This window comes from Centroberyx gerrardi, chromosome 23 (assembly GCF_048128805.1).
Source record: "Centroberyx gerrardi isolate f3 chromosome 23, fCenGer3.hap1.cur.20231027, whole genome shotgun sequence".
Classification (NCBI taxonomy): domain Eukaryota; kingdom Metazoa; phylum Chordata; class Actinopteri; order Beryciformes; family Berycidae; genus Centroberyx; species Centroberyx gerrardi.
This window is the reverse complement of record NC_136019.1, coordinates 21273598-21291098: the sequence shown is the minus strand read 5'-3', so window position 1 is coordinate 21291098 and position 17501 is coordinate 21273598. Positions and strand designations below refer to the sequence as shown.

At 41.8% G+C, this 17501-nt stretch overlaps 1 protein-coding gene across 2 annotated transcripts in view; it reads left to right on the top strand.

Annotated features, from left to right (window-relative positions):
* The window catches only part of lrch4 (leucine-rich repeats and calponin homology (CH) domain containing 4), a 45446-nt gene that overhangs the window by 15518 nt on the left and 12427 nt on the right, over positions 1 to 17501 (top strand). For both annotated transcript variants that reach the window (XM_071926046.2, XM_071926045.2), the window contains exons 2-9: positions 9467 to 9611; positions 10290 to 10419; positions 11122 to 11227; positions 13627 to 13873; positions 15158 to 15254; positions 15371 to 15482; positions 15635 to 15741; positions 15861 to 15913. In XM_071926046.2, the coding sequence (XP_071782147.1) occupies positions 9467 to 9611; positions 10290 to 10419; positions 11122 to 11227; positions 13627 to 13873; positions 15158 to 15254; positions 15371 to 15482; positions 15635 to 15741; positions 15861 to 15913 (997 nt within the window). The remainder of the gene's footprint in view (positions 1 to 9466; positions 9612 to 10289; positions 10420 to 11121; positions 11228 to 13626; positions 13874 to 15157; positions 15255 to 15370; positions 15483 to 15634; positions 15742 to 15860; positions 15914 to 17501) is intronic.

The window sequence follows — 17501 nt, the reverse complement described above, 5'->3', positions numbered from 1 at the left end:
GAGCTGCCCTTTAAGTTGAGTCACCCTTCTAGGAGTTTTTGTTGTCTAGGCGTCCTCCCAGTTGGCCTCTCCTATTTTTTTTTCATCCTCTTTTTGGCTGCTCTTCCACTCCTTTGTCCATGCCCTCCCGCTGGTATTATCTGCCTGTTATTCATTCACTCCGTCCCTCCCACTCTAGATACTGTACCTCCCTTCTTCAGAACCTGATATGAGTAGAGTCTCACTTTGTGAACACACACAAACACACACACACACACACACACACACACACACACACAGTGAGGCCCAGGTTCCCTCTTTTCTCGCATTTCTATGTCATGCTGAGGGCTGAGTGGAGTGTGAAGTTTCTTGGCTGCGCGACATGGAATAAATTTCCAAGCTTGATGCTGTTGGACTGGGCACTTCATCAACACCACACAGCACGCGAGATCAGACGGAGGCACAAATTACAAATACACACACACACTCATCACATAGGTAATCCAAACTGAGTAAGCACACACTTCAAAACACAAAGAGAAACGGAGCACCTTATGTACTAGGGTTCTACCGATATGGGCTTTTGAAGGCCGATACTGATATTTTTGGATTAAAGCTGCCGATGTGTTTGACGCCAGTATTCATTATCTTTAGAATTCAGTGATGATGATCACACACCACAATATAGCATTAACCAGCATTCATTACTTCATAAGGTGTGTAACGTATTTTTAGCTAAATATCGGCAAACTGATATCGGTTAAACCCCATTAGAGAGTGAGTTTTAGAAAAAGCTAGTCTGAACATCTCTACTAGCTAATCAGCTTTAAGCAGCTTAATCTGGTCCGTAAAATGAGGTGGGGGTGGGGGTGGGCGATGGGGTCTGAAAGAGGCAGGTGGCCTGCTTTTCTTTCTCGCCCTCCATCCTCGGAAATACTTTTTTTCCCCGCCTCTTTATTCCTCTTTTTATTCTGTTTCTCCTTCTCTAACTCCTATCCCTTCCCTCAGGACGGAGGGAGAAAAGCTTGGACTTTCCTTGGCTTTCTTTCTCTTTCTGTCTTTCTCTCGTTCTGCCTGTCTCTTTGGTGTCAGACGTTTATGTCTGGATCATCACAATGTCTGAGCACGGAGCTCGATTATTAGCATGTTTGTGGCCTCGACTGACAGCAAAATGTCTCGGTGATGCCATTCCCAGGTGACTTTGTTTTCCACATCATCCTGGTGAGCAGTCGGTAAACACCTAAGCCACAAACCACAGGAGCTACACACCTTATATTCACCATAGTAACAAGGGTTTGACTGATATGGGTCCCTAAAGGCCGATACCAGTATATCTGGACTTAAGATGCTTATAGCTGATATTTGTGCTGATATCAGTATCTTTAGATTTGACCATTTTCATGCCAAAAAAATCCATAAAATGACAAGTATGAATTATATTCTTATCATGGTAGAAAAGCTTCTGAAACAGCATTGAGACCACTAAAACTCTCCATTGAAACCCAGGAAAATAAGGTATTCATCTTAATAATGTGTTCACGCATTCTTGTGTGTAATCTGATCAAAATGTCTCATTAGAACCAGATCAGGTTCCCATAGACAACCAGTGTAGTATTGATCAATTCCACAATAAATATGTAATCTATCAAACTGTATCATATCCATCATATCAGAGTTGGACCACACTGACTGATTTTTTTGAAAATCATTTTTATTAAAGGACAATATCAGCCCAGATATCAGTTTAACCCTGACAGTAACTAATCAATCAGTCCGCCATAAGGTGGAGAAGACTATAGCTTCTCCACCTTTTGGCATAATTAGTTTACAGGACCAGTCTTATGATGACACTTGAAAGCTAATAAGGTTTGCAAAGAGATTAGAGTGTTAATTGGCTTTGACAGCACACAGCAGTTAGAGCTTTTAATTATAGTGGTTTGGCTACTTGAGCTTGTGCTTGGTGTTTGCACAACTGTACTTCCTTCTGCAAAATGAAACGAGACTTTGGAACAGTAAAGAACTGGCCGATTGCGTCAGTGCGATTTTACACTACCTCAATGAGGCCTCGGGTAACGGAATACGACGTGGAATATGAGACTGTTGTTGCCTGTATTTTTTCCAGTGAATCTGTTTTTGAGATATGACTGCAGCCTTTGTTTCTATGCAAGAGTATGCCCATGTGATGTCTGTTGATGAGGCTGTCATCGTGTATTAAGGGACTCCGGGGCTTAAAAGAGCCCCATTAACAGCAGTGTTGTAACTCCTGCAGGTCGACGGGTCACCGGTGATGTAAGTCGCTGGCGTTGATCCTCCTCCATCACGACCTGACCTGTAATTAGACACAGTGTTCCGTTCTGAGAGACCAATCCTCATTTAGCTGATCCTTTGAAATCCTCCAACATTGTTTTAGGCCATATGATCTGGCCTCATGGTTAGACAGGGTGTCCACAGATCCTTTTAAAAAGTGTGGAAAAATCATAAATTATCGAGAAGTCGTAAAATTATTAAAATTTAAGGCCGTAAAAAGTGTTAAAATGCCGTAAATCTAATTATTAGAGGTCTGAGTTTTGTCACCAGTTTTGTAATGACTTTTAAGTTTCATTTTGATGCAACTATAAAGTCAGTAGTAGTAATGACAGACAGATGAATTGTGTAGTTTCACCAAAAGATGTGAGTGGTACCGGCAGTAGTGTTGGTTTTATGTTCTTAAGTTCTACTACATTACTCTAACTTCTCGCTGGTCACATTAAAGATGAGCAACAGAGTTTTCAGCCACTAGTAGCGCTAGTGAGCAAAGTGGGTCCCTCTACAACAACAAAAACACTTGTGGTCTCCAAGCACGCGCGTGACCTGATTGGTGGAGAAAAGTGAAGATGGAGAAAGCATTTTGTACCGATGCGGACGTAGCATTCTTCTTACTCGACTCAAAGTTAGCTTGCTAGGTAGTCTAGCTATGTTACTTGTGTTAAAATCCTATATTGAGCTGGAAATTCTAGTAAATGATGTGCCGATGGGTGAAGTAGCTGGTATTGGTTACCTGGAATGCCTGCAATTTAGGCTGTCAATCAAATGAAGGGGCGGAGCTTCCTCTCCAAGCTGAACTGAGATGTAAACATTGTAGCCTTGTAAATAGGGATGCACCGATCCGACTTTTTCAGTCCAGATACCGATACCGATAACTGGGCTTTGGGTATCGGCCGATACCGAGTACCGATCCGATACCAGTGTTTAATTAATAAACTGTAGGCTATGCCTCACTGTGTGGAAGAGACTGGGATCATTCTTTTATGTGTAAAGCAACATCAGGCTTGACTTTAACATTGCTTTCCTAACTTTGTAAAACAAAATGTAACAAATAAATACATAGATAAATGTACTCAATTGTTATTTATTATTAAAATAATAAATAATCGTGCTCCAGCAACTTGGTAAAACATCTTCAATATTAACAGGAATTACAATTCAAGTGTAAACCTTTTAAATGCAGCAACACATTGGTCAGGAATGAAAATTCCAGTATAAAACAATACAACTGCATCAAATGAGAACAAAATGTAAACATTAAATCACAATTAAGTCACAAACTAGTGCAAACAAACTTGATAAATTAAATCACAATTCACACAAGTAGTATAAACAAGTAACTTGGTAAAAACAAAACATTCAAAATATGCAGAATAAGCCTAAATTACTGAAATAACTCTGGCTTAACTGGTAATCTTGCTTTATGAAACAGCCCTCAGAAAAAAAATCAAGGTATGTTAGTCTGACTATGTGTCGGCCGAATGGAGCAGCAGTACCTGACGAACACGGAAAACACTTTAAATCGTGTTGTGGCAGGAAACAACGTTGACCTACAGCCGAGTCCCCGTAAACCTTGGATTTATGAATGGAGTCTGGCTGGACGCGCCGATTGTATAATTGGTGGAAAACTACTTTACCTAGCAGGTTAAATGGCAGCCTGCTCGGCCGCGCGGTGACCCGGGAGAGTTTAAACATATAACCGAGACAAAGTATTCATGCAGGTGTGTTTTTAACTACCGAGCATCAGCACCGACCCCCGGTCAGCTCACCCCGACCCCCGGTCAGCTCACCCCGACCCCGGCTCTGTTATGAGGGTTGGGCGCCAGGTTAGCTTGTTAGCCTGGATGCTAGCTGCGGGAGGCTCGCGCCCCATGAGCGAGAATTCAGTGCGCGAGACGCTGCGCGCGGCAGGCGGGATCCTCCGGAGCTGCTGGACCTAGTTTAATACATCCATGTGCTGGACCGGAGGAGCCACCGGACAGACCGAAGGCAAATGGCCGGGTCTACCGGCGCGCTGCTGACGCATGACGTAGTATGCGCACGTAGACATAAACATAGAATTGAATTGAATAGATCGGCCCCATTGTCACCGATACCCGATCCAGCTATTTGAGTCAGTATCGGACCGATATCCGATATCAGTATCGGATCGGTGCATCCCTACTTGTAAACATTAAAAATGCAAACTTTCCGAACATCTTTGATGGTAATTAATTTATTTGATGTAGTCATTGGGGTCTAACAATATACTCTGTTTGTACAAGTGAAATTATGAATGTAAACAAATCCATGTTGTTTACATGGAAAACTCTGTTTATTTTTAAGTTTGACCCTTACGCATGTTCACTCTTACATTAATACAGGACAGGGTTAATACAATGTGAAACATGTTTTGTCACATCTCCTTTCATAAATATACTTGATTTAATGTCCCTAAACAATGAATTTCCTTTTTATACTGCTCATTTAGAGTTTCAGAACTTTTATTGGCTGTGTTCAATTGGAAATGGTCTGTTTTTGCCAGCTTTTTGTTTCCTTATTTTGGTTGGCCTTAAAGGTGCTGTGTGTACCGTTTTAACATCAATAAATCATTACCACTATAATTTTGAGACATTAGTATAATTACCGGTAATTATACCAAGGCATCACAGTTAATTTGACAGTGATAGATTGATGTTTAAAAAACGCCTACATGTTGCACTTGATTCAGGGTTGCATTTGAAAGGTGTTAACTGGATCCTGTTTGGTCTTACACTGTGTTTTACCAGCCTGTTTGTTCTTAAGCCCGTCACAAAATCTGCATGGTCACCATGGTAACTCAACAGGGGTCAATCCAGGTCAGCAGAAACCTTAAAGTGGCTATTATGGATTAGTCCGGTCAGGTGGGGCGAGATCGCATGGCCTATTGTGTGTGTGTGTGTATGTGTGTGTGTGTGTGTGTGTGTGTGTGTGTGTGTGTGTGTTTTATAGGGCTGCAACTATCAATTACTTTAATTAGAATAATCTGTCGAATCTTATCTCATATTTGAATACTCTAATCAAGAACACACTTTTTTTTTTCAACATTTCAATGTAACAAAAGTTATAAAAAAAATCAAAATATCACTTTTTTGACCAATATACAAAAGTTCCACACAGTGTAATCTGTCCACTTAATATGATAGACTAATAAAACAGTATTACGCATTATTCCCAGTATTATTATGAATAAAACACTCAAATAGAATTGGTTGTTTTCAAATTTTTGGAATATCCATTGCAGTCCTATGTGTTTTTAGCATGCTTTCCCTCTCTGAAGCACCTAGTCACATTGTGACATCAGCTCTTCCATAGGGAGGATTTCTGTTCTGCTCATCATGGCATGTTGGCCCTCCTCATCTTCAAGGAGCCACGCTGAGCCATGCCGAGCCGTGCCGTGCCAACAGACTTGGCCCGGGACCACGGAGCAGGCCTGTGTTAAAGCCAGCCTCCTGTTGTCTGCTGTGCGGTGGAAAAGCCAGTTGGATGCTGGATGCTTCAGTACCTCTCGGCTCCCATTCCACAACAAATGCTTTTCCCATGATGCTCATGTTGAGTCAGTCTGGCTTTGTTACAGCAGCTACCAGGATATTTGGACAGAAATGCCGCCTGGGGAAAAAAAAAAAAAAAGAGGGCAGGGAAAGGCTAAAACTGCCTGGGACTGTTCAGCTGTTGTGGACTCCGTGTGTGTGTGTGTGTGTGTGTGTGTGTGTGTCCTCAGAATAGTGGCTGAACAAAACGTTATGGGTTTTGATTATGTGTGTGTCAGTCAGCGTGTGTTTTCTCGAAATATACAGTAGATATGAAAGTAGGTAGATGTGTACAGTGACATTAAAGCCTGATCTCGCCCTGCCTCCATTGTCCCATAGCTGGAGGGAGGCTGTCTGAACAAAGGGTGGGGGTGGAAATAGAAGTGTGTGTGTGTGTGTGTTGGGGGATGGAGAGGTGGTCCTGCCTCCACATCCACAATTTGACATGTGGGGGCTCCAGTTCGGTTTGAAGAGGAAGCGAATAGAATCTATGGACAAAAATAAAGATACATGCTAAACAGTAAACACGTGCACACTTTTACTTGTGAGGACTTCATTCATTCCCTAACCCTGAACCCCAACCCTTACCCTAAATCTAATCATAATCTTAACCCTAAACCCAAGCCCTAAAGTGAGGTATCCCCACTTTGGAGGAAAAAATGTCCCCACTTTAGAGGATTTTCCTCTTCTTTCCAGCCTCGTGAGGACATTTGGTCCTCTGAAGTACATTAATACAAGAACACACACACACACACACACACACACACACACACAGGGGCTGTGGGTTCGGGAGGGAGTGCTGGCAGGCATTGAACCATGCCGCTGTGTTTATTGAGGCCATGTGAATTTCTCCTGATAATGAAACACCTTTTTATTAATGTCAGCCAGACATTAAAACAGACCTGAAGAACAGACAGAGAGGCCGACACACGGGTGGGCCCTTAAAAAGTCTAGAAAATCTAAATTTAAGGCCTTGAAAAATTGTTAAAATGCCTTAAATCTGGTTATTAGAAATCTTTTTTGTTTCTTTGTCCACTCTTAGATGAATGCAGAACAGAGTTAGTGGTATAATCTGCATTCTATCTGCTTCACTAAACACAGTTGGAATTGATGTCTCTTAACAATTAATTTCCCGGTTTCCTTTTTCTTATTCTTACCATTTATAGTTTCACAACATTAATTAACTATGTTCATGTGCATTTGGCTTTCTGAAAGCTGCAGATTCACTGAGGGAAGGAGCGATATATACAGAAAGAAATATAACAGGGTTCTGCAGTGCTGACCATATTGTGGCGTACTTGCCTAAAAATAATCACGCTGCCTAGAGTTGAGAGTTGAATAAGGAACATGTGCGTTTAGAGAGGCCAAGTAAGGATTCAAATTTAACTGTTGTGGATTTTTGGAGGCTGATATCGATATTGTTTTTGGATTGAAGCTGCCAATAGACAGTATTTTGTGCCGATATTCAATATTTCTAAACTTGACCATATGTATTCAGTGTTTCCCCCTGTTTTAGCCTCTGAAAAAGCATTTTGACTGTCATGGGACACTAAAACTAAAAATGATAATAATGATAAAAAAGCATTCATGCATACTTAATTCTACAATAAATATGTAATCAATCAAACTGCATTATCCAGCATATTTCATAGGTGGACGACACCATCCCATTTTTAATAAAAGGCCAATATTGGCAAGCCGATCTATCAATCTAAGGCCATTTTCAATTATTTCCCCAGATCATTCCACTGAATTTTCTTTCCTTTGCGTCTGAATTTTTCAGCTTAACACTCGTGTGCAAATCAGGAAATAAAAGAGAGCCATAGAGGCCTGTATAAAGAGAGGCAGACGCGTCCTCCCCCAGCCTGTTGGTACAACATCAATCAATAAACAGCCATTGGGCTGTCTAACATTGACAGACTCCGTCTCATGCTGCCGCCAATGAAAGGGTAGCGCTAATGGTGCTTTGTGGGGTCAGTGTAGGTCTGTGGAGAATCTCTGGACTGTTTATTGTGTCTGGTGCACGCTCACACTTCACATATCCTGATGTATAGTCGGGGTCAGGCAGATATTTCTGGAGAGGAGAGGATATGTTAATTACAGGGTCTGTACGGAGCATGCTTAGTAACGCTGTCATTACAAAGAAAAAGGGGGGGAAGACCGGGGAGCAGAGGAAACGCTTGAGAGGCAGAAAAATAAAGAGGGAGAGAGGTGAGGAGACAAAGGATAAGAAAGAATCCAGGGTATGAACAGTGATGGAAGATGAAATATAAATATAGAACCAAACAAATTGCATCCGATCCATCATATCAGAGGAGGGTGACTGGATTAGATCAGACTTTTAAAGAAGCATTAAGTAATTATGTAATTTCTGGAATATCATGGAATTTTGAGAAGTGTATTTTGGACAGGGAAAGTCAGGTTCTATGGGGGAAGTCAGGGAATATCAGGGAATTTTACAAATGGATAATTGTACAGGAATATAACAGGAATGTATTGACTGAAAAATAACTAACAAACCAGGAAGAAAGAACACTTTTAGTTCATGGAGCGCTCCAGTTTAGCTAATGGAAAAGTCATGGAATTTTACAATAGGGCTACAGTAGGAAGCCTGATTGTAATTCTTAATTAGGGAATTAGAGTTGACCGGTATCCATCTACCCAGCCAGGTGGATGAGGATGGCCTAGATAACTGTGGAAAACGGAAGTGGAAGCGGCCAAAGGTGGCTATTTTTGGAAAGGCTCACCCAGTCTCTGGTCAAAAAATGGACTAGCGTTGGCCGCGCCAAGCTTTGTCACTGCAGTCTGTGCTGTCTATTCCAAGCTCTTTGTTCATTTTTAGGCCGGTGGTTGTGAAAAGCCATGTTTTCATCCCTCTGTGGATGCAGTCATACGGCATGAGGAGGCATAAAATACCAAGCCAAAGAATGACTTTGGCTGATGATTCATCTCACCTGGCCAAAACAGTGGTGTCAGTGAATGAGGCCTATCTACACCTTTGTTTACCGGTCTCCAATGGTACCCTTCATTCTTTGTCTCTAAGTATGACTGGTCTGCTTGACTCACACTGATCTCATTGGGGAGCTGTTGGCTGGTTTTTCCTGCTTCACCAGTATTGCTCAGAGTGATTTCTGTCAATATTTCCCCTATCTTGTTTTGTAGCTGTGGTGGTTGGGGGGTAAATTTAGCTTTTAATTCCACGTTTGTCCCTTCTTTGGCCTTAGTTTGGGTTCAAGGGCTAAAATCGCTATTATATGGGTACATTATGATAATGAAAGCTCTCATTATTATCAGAGTTTGACTGATATCAGTTTGCTGATATTGGGCTTTTATTAAAAGCCCAATATCGGCTGGTCAGTGTCATCTACCTCTGGTTTTCAATGGAGTTTTAGTGTCCCATGATGGTCTAAATGCTGTTTCAGAGGCTTTTCCACCCTGATAAGAATAAAGTTCTAGGGGAAACTCTTTTTTGGGGGGGGATTTTTTGGCATGAAAATGGTCATATTTAAAAAATGTTGAATATTGGCACAATCAGTCGAACCCATATTGTATCTTTAATTGTTGAATATGAATTTTGTGAATCATTAATTTCCTCTAGCAGTTCTTTTAATTGTTTGTGTTGCCTGTGTTTTCAGACCTGTCGAAGAACCGTCTGTGCGAGCTGCCGGAGGAGCTCTGCCAGTTCATCTCCCTGGAGACGCTCAGCCTTTACCACAATGGGATGCGCTCACTGTCCTTCAGCCTGCGCAACCTGCAGGCCCTCACCTACCTCAACCTCAGGTAACTCAACACACACACTAGCTACGAGTCACACTTTGAGTCAAGTTTTTGAGCTCTTGCTGCGTTGTTTTTCCAGTGGGAAAACGGTCCAGGTGTTCATTTTCATGGTTATTTCACTTGCGAAATTAGTCTTGTGTTTCATCACAACTGGTTAAAACGGTCTTAAAAAGTATGAAATATAACTTGATGAAAGTTGCAGACACCCTGAACCACCATTTGGAGTCCTATTCTTTTCTGAACATTTAGTTGGTTGGTATACTGGTGAATTCTCACACACATAAAGGCAGGCCAAAAGTATTCAGTGTTACTTGTCAGGGTTGAAAATCCTCTGAAACAGCATTTAGACCATCATGGGACACTCTCCACTGAAACCTAGGGGCTCAATTATATATTAAATTTGTAGCCAATTGAACTCCATCATACCATCAAATTGGATGACACTGACAGGACCATATCCCATTTTAATAAAAGGCCAATATTGGCCCCATATATTGGTCTAACTCACACACATGTACGCACCAGCATTAAACTAATACCACTGAATTCACCAAACAGAACTGTGTCGATGACTATTCCTTTGAAATCCAATGCACCTTCGCACCAGGGCCAGGTGCATGTACCTCTGAAATGACATCACTGTTTGTGTGTGTGTGTGTGTGTTTGTGTGTGTCTCCACAGTCGTAATCTTCTGTCCAGTTTACCCCCGTCGGTGTTTCAGCTTCCCCTCCTGCGAGTGCTCATCGTCAGCAACAACAAGCTGTCCTCCCTGCCCGCCTCTATACATTCCCTCACACACCTCCGACAGCTGGTACGACACACACACACACACACACACACACACACACACACACACACACACAGCCGTCTCTCATCAACAGTATCTTTCTGTACTCTTTCTTCCTCATTCTCTCTGTAGCAGATAGTATAATCTGATAGTTGCTGCTTAAATACTTTTGCAACTGCTGTTTTTTCTTTATTCACTAACTTAAAGAAGCTATGTGTGTCATTGTTTAACATCAAAATATAATTTTGCTAGCTGTTTTTAATGTATTTTTTTAGAATGTGAGCCTATGACTTTAGGAGGTCGGGCAAACCCGCAGTAGAACAGACAGCAGGAGCAGGTTTTCTTGTTATGACATCATTTCTCATTACATGGTTAGGTTCCGATGCAGAGCTTCTTATTTGTTAGAAGAAAAACTTAATAGGCCATTTCACATCGTCATGGTAACGGCTTCCATGTTGAGAAACTGGTGCATCACAACTTCCTGTGGCAACTTTCTTGTTGTTTAACAAACCAATCCAACAAAGACAACAAAACCAATGTACCGGTTTCTCAACGCGGAAGCTGTTACCATGACGACATTCAGTTAAATTGTTATGCCAAACATCTTATCAATCTATCTTTCACAGTCTGATCAGTCTTGTAGTGTTTCCCCAGTCTTGGATCACTTTCCTTCTCTCACTTTATTCTCTCTCTCTCTCTCTCCCGCTCTCTCTCCCTCTCTCTCAGGATGTGAGCTGTAATGACCTACAGTGTTTGCCGGCAGAGCTGGGCCAGTTGGAGTCTCTGAGGGACTTGAACCTGAGGAGGAACCAGCTCACCACTCTGCCCGAAGGTACAGAGATGCTTGACCTTTGACCCCTCACCTCCTCTCAGTACCCCCCCCCCCCAGTTTGATTACCTCAGCTCATATTACTCCCATCCCAGCAGTTCTCAAAGCCATTCGTTAACCCAGAGACTTCAGCGATGTCTTAGTCCTGTGTCCACGTTTATCCTCTTCAGTAAAGCCAAAGACCCCAGGGAAGGAGAGGGGGGGCAGGAAGCAACAGGGTTTATGGGGAATGTGCTCTTCATTTTGAGAAACACTAACACTAACAACACCACTGGTGTGAGATAGAGGCTACCAATCGTCTCCACCATGCTCTCAAAGTGTGTACTTCTAAGATGTAAGCTGTAAGTTAAGCCTGCTTGTACAACACTTCTCTAAAACCTCATACTGGCTACTGTGTGACCCCCCCCTTGACCCCATTAATGTCTCTTTTCCAACTCCTCACCAGACCATGACCCCTATAATTCCCACCTCCAGACATTGAAGCACTTTCTCCGGACAATCATTCAGTAACTGTAAAACCCTCAAATCACCACTAAGCAATGCCATCTTGTACCAAACCAAATGAATAAGCAGTTTATCTATTAGCCCATTCTGAATTAAAAAACGGTAAACTAAGGTAAACTATATTCTCTAGCCTTTGCCATGCAGCCTATTTTCTATTTCATCACTTATCATTTAGTCTCTTTATTTGATTGAGGATTGTTATACAATGGTCAGTGCATAATTTGATCATATGAGTACACCTAATTAATGCATTTGTTCCTGGCTTGGTATTCGCATCACTTCTGATAACTCACTCCTGATAAATGGAGATATGATTCCAGATATGAATCAGATACGATTCCAACCACAGCTTAATACAAAGCTCCATTAAGCCTGCAGAGTATAACTGTAACACCCTAACCAAGCTGCCTGTCTGTGCAGACCATGGGTTGTAATGTACAATTTATCTGAAAGCAGAAGCATCTCTACAAATTAGATGGTGATAGCATCATTACTGTGAGCGATCAATTATATATGAGCAGAAGCACTTGTGACCTCATGTCGATCATCTAAAAGAAATAAAGTCAAGTCATTTGAATGAGGATGGAATTGCCTCTGACTTACCGTAAGCCCTCTTTCCCTAATGGATCCGACACCATTAGCACTTTGTCTAACTCGTTACAAGGAAATGGAAATGAACACAGACAATTCCCTAACAACAGGGGTGGAAAGAGTACCAAAAATATCCCACTCATGTAGATGTAAAATTACAACACTACTGAGTCTTCATCAGTAAAATTACAACACTACTGGGTCTTCATCAGTCAAAATCAGTCAAATGAATGGTGTAGAAATTATATTTAAAAAAGCTAAAGTATCTAATTTAAAATGTACAAAAAAACCGGAATGTTATTATATATGATCTTTCCCATGCAACGTAAAAATGACAAGATGACAGAGTTCAAACTTGGTTCTTTAATTTAAAAAAACGGTGCAAAAGAAAATGCATCAACAGTAAAGTTCAGGGACATGTTTGTGGTGGTTTCTGTACAGACCATCCGTCTTTAATTCACCAACATAGTTAAACTGTTTTCAGGACTGTAAATCTAAACGGGCCAAGGCCGTGGGGTTTGGGTCTGATGACATTCACTGACTTTCCCTGCACCTTGTTTCCTTCACTCATCACTCATAAACTGGCCAGTTTCTGGCAATGCTTGTGGAGAGCCTGCAACATTTGTACTCTGTACACTGTAATGATGTGATTTAAAATGCAGTCAAGTACAATGCTTGAGTCAGAACATACCTAAGTAAAATTACTGATTTTAACAAATATTTAAAAAAGGACAATTGCATACAAAAGCTACTCAATTACAGGAACAAGAGTAAAGCTCGCACTTGACTAATATTACCTTGGGACATCCAATGATTTGTAATAATTGCAGAGATTGTTGGTGACTTTCATCCCATGCAAATAAGCCATGGCTGTAATTTGTAAAGTAAAAATTCCAGCGCAAATTACCTACCGAATTTTGGTGAAGACAAAACTCCCCTGATAATATTAACGCCATGCCAATCGAACTCTCTGTAATTCCAGCTCTAATTTGGTTTTGTTGCAATTTCATGTTTTTCTTGTTGACTTGCGATTTCTGTCTTCCTCCTGTCATGAAAAATGGAGACTGTAATGGAGTTTATAAAGGAATTTTCGGCACAAACTGTAAAATCTTTACCTTTTTATACTTGCACCCGAGGCACTGGTGATTTCAGCAAATTTCATTATCCTGTGCGTATCCGTTTCACTAAAAGCAGAGGTTGGGGAAAATGTATTAATCACATTAGGCTTACTTGTAAATCATTACTTCCATCCTTGAGAACAACCCAACACTGTGACCAACAATTTTCCCCCTCTATGCACCTTCCAGAAATCTCCGAGCTCCCCCTCGTCCGGCTTGACGTGTCGTGCAACCGCATTTCTCACGTGCCCCTGTGCTACCGCCACCTCCGGCACCTCCAGAGCATCTCGCTGGACAACAACCCGCTGCAGATGCCGCCGGCCCAGATCTGCTCCAAGGGCAAATACCACATCTTCAAGTACCTCAACATGGAGGCCTGCAAGAGGAGCCAGGAGGAGCTGGAGAGACACCTGAGGCCCACCGGCTTCAACAGCTGGTGAGGAAGACCGAGAGGCTGGAGGGAGGAAAAGGAGGAGGAGGAGGGAGGGGAGAAGCAGAGGGGAGATGGGAGATGAAAGGCGGAGGAGATGGTCAGGGAACAGCAGAATGGATGGTGTATTCCAGACAGGGAAAATGGGGGACTTTGATAAATTCTCTGGGAAGTCTGGGAATATCAAGGAATTTTACAAATGGGGCAGAATGTGTTTTCCGACTTGTTTCACACACTCATTGTATGAGATGGTGGTTTTCAGCCCAGTTGTAGTGGAAACCAGACTGTTCACTCCTGTGGAACCAGGAAGGAAGAACATTTGTAGGTTATGGAAGCGCTCTGCTTAGTTATGGAAAGTCATAGAAAATGGGATTTAATTTATATCAGGGCCACAGTGGGAACCCTGGATAAGTTTATGGAGAGAAAGTGGAGGGTAGAAAGCAGGCAAAGGCCACTTTGGAAAAGCCGTTGCACCTGGCATGTTTTTAGCAGACGCGGGAGCAGAGCGCTTTATAAAGCTGAGAAAAGTTCATCTTTTTAGAAGAGACCGCCACTTTTTCTGAGTCGACCAATCGCGAGGAAAAGGCGGGGTTTAATGCTACGTAGAGAGCTGACAGTTTGCTACAACAACAACGCAAACCAGAAAGAAAATGGAGAAAGTAGCGGTAGTAATGTTGGTAGTAGTTGTTACTCTGCGTTGTGGTAATTTCTAGGTGTTTGAACATAAGTACTGTTTGCTGATAGTGGCAGCTACTGCAGCTGGTCATTAAGGAAACAAAGTGGCTATTGCACAACCTGTTATTTACCATCACAAAATGCAGGTGAGGAAGCACTTTTATGCAAGCATGAGGAGAATAAAGAGGAGGAGGTGGGAGGATGGATGGATGGAGGCAAGTGTAAGAATGGAGGAATGCAAGATAAAAGATTTGATGGAAAGGGAATGTTAAGTAAAAGGAAGGCAGGGTCTATCAAATATTTATAAACTCTAATGGATCACCTTCAGTTACCAGGCAGCCAATTCCCATGAAACAGATAGGACTAAGGACAGAGATAATGGATGAGAAACAGCAGAATATTTGACAGACGGAAAGAAGGGCTTCGAGTCTATTTTGGGGAAGTATGATACAGTAGGGATCTGAAACTGAAAAACATGAGTCAGTGCTCTTCAGGCTAGTGAACCACCATGCAACAGTTTGCCGATAAGACTGTGATATTTAGTTAGTCATGTGTGTGTCTGTGAGTGTGTGTGTGTAACCTTATCTAATGTGTGTTCTCCATGTTTCCCTGCAGTCTGTCAGACCAGGAGCTGTTCACAGGCCAGTTTGGAGGCCTGGACTCTGGCTTCAACAGTGTAGACAGTGGCAGCAAAAGATGGTCTGGGAACGAGGTAAAACTACTGCACACACACACACACACACACACACACACACACACACACATTTCATAGAGGTATCCTATCAACCATGAATGAATGCATGAATCTCTCTCGATGTGTGTGTCCAGTCAGCAGATGACTTCTCGGAGCGTTCCCTCCGCATGGCTGAGGTCAGCAGAGACCAGAGGAATTTGGAGGAAGAGGAGGAGGAGGAAGACTCCCCTCTGGAGACTAAGAGAGGTGAGGAAGCACACACACACACACTACAAGAGAAAAACTCTTAGCCACGATGAACAGCCTGTAAATTTCATAAATAGCTACTACTGGTGCGGCTCTACAGTCTCTCATATTATCACTCCATCTCTTTTCCGTCCATCCTTTCTTCTTTGCAGTGAATGGTGAGGCCGAGCAGGTGGACTTCATCGACAGCAGCGTGACGGAGGAGGAGGAGGAGATTAGGACGGACCCCCCCACGCCTCCTCTTACAGCACCTCCTTCGGTACCGATCATCCACCAATAGCTGATTATCAATTCATATCCTCTTATTACTCAACATGTTGCTTAGCATATTAGTTTAGAATAGGGAAGTGATTGATTGTGTCATTGATTGATTCCTAGGAGCAGAAGGAGCAAACTTCACCGTCCCAAACCCAGGACTCCTCAACACGCAGGTAAGTGTGTGGAGTTCACATGTGTGTGTTCATATTCATATTATACATGTAGAAATATGTGTATTCATACACATATTATACATGTAGAAACATGTGTATTCATACACCCTCATCCTTGCCACTGTGTGGACCTATTTGTTCACACATTTTTACATGTGTTTGTCAGTGCCAATTAAAGGTGCTACATGCAGCATTTTCAGTCACTTGTAACATGTTTATCTTCATCAGTAAAGACAGAGACTCCGAGGAGGGGGGACAGGAAGCAACAGGGTTTATGGGAAATGTAGTCTTAATTTGGAGAAACACTCGCACTAACAATACCACTGGTGTGAGATAGACTTGAGAGAGGTTTCTTTTGTTTACAGTAATTATGCCAAGGTATCGCAATTAATTTGACAGTGCTGTATTAATGTTGAAAATTATACTTGTAGAACCTGTACTTCTAGTCTGCCCATTTCCGTTACAGTTTCCATTGAAATTCAGCAGTGTGTTGGTTTCCCTGGTTGGAAACTGTGCACACAGTCACCCCACCACTATTGCTTGTTTTTTTCTTTCTCTTTCCCTCCCTTCTTTTACAAGGTCACTCTTTCAGAGTATTTGAAGAGCTGGGAAAAGTCAATAGACTGCAGTTCCCATTACTTACAGTATTACTCACTCTCTGCCCCTCAAACTTAACTTCTGTACAAACTTAACTAGTTTGTACAGAAACCACTGTTTGTTGTCCACACTGGTGTTGTAATCTCGGACAGCTATCGGTCTTGACATATTGACTCGCCCAGTCTTCACATTTAAGGTAGATTAGATGAAACTTTAATGAATCCATGGGGAAGTTGAGTCATCACAATGGCAGAGAAAAGGATATAGAGTACTGATAAAACAAGTATTTACAATTACCTAACATATTGAAACTAATACAGTACCGCTATGTATTGATACCATTGTCTCAATTTTAATTGTATTTCCTTAAAACCTCTTCCTCTAAGTCCTGCCTCCTCCCTCTACCCTCTGATGATGAAAGATTTGTCTTTTCTGTCATTTTCTATTGTCATTTCCTCAAATGATTTGAGACAAAACATGAGGGAGGGTGAGAGGAAATTACGATACAGTAGGTATAGATTCAAGCTATTTTACAGAGGCTCTAGTCGTACGTATTTTTCTATCTCAGGGTTCCTACACTGGTCTGGATGGTCTGAATAAGGTTTAGTAATTTCCAGGTCTTGATAAGTCTGGAAATTGCACAAAAAAGTTTGCAAAGGTATTTGAAAAACATTGTTGTACTGTCCCGATATACATACGACTACACATTGTCTATGGTTTTAGACCCCCATCATCTCATGTGTTGTGCTGCTGTAAAGTACAATCTTCATTATACTTAGTAGTGGCAAGTATCTGCATAAATCATACTGAACAACAAATCTTCAAATCTAATGAAGTTGTTAAGGTCTGGAAAAAGTATGGAATTTTGAAATTGAAAGGGTTAGGGTTGAGTTTGATGTTGAGCTTGATGGTGATGAGCATCATTTTGTTGAGTTTTTGATGGTTAGATGGTACATGGTGGTTTTTGATGGTGTCAGAGTGAATGCTGCAG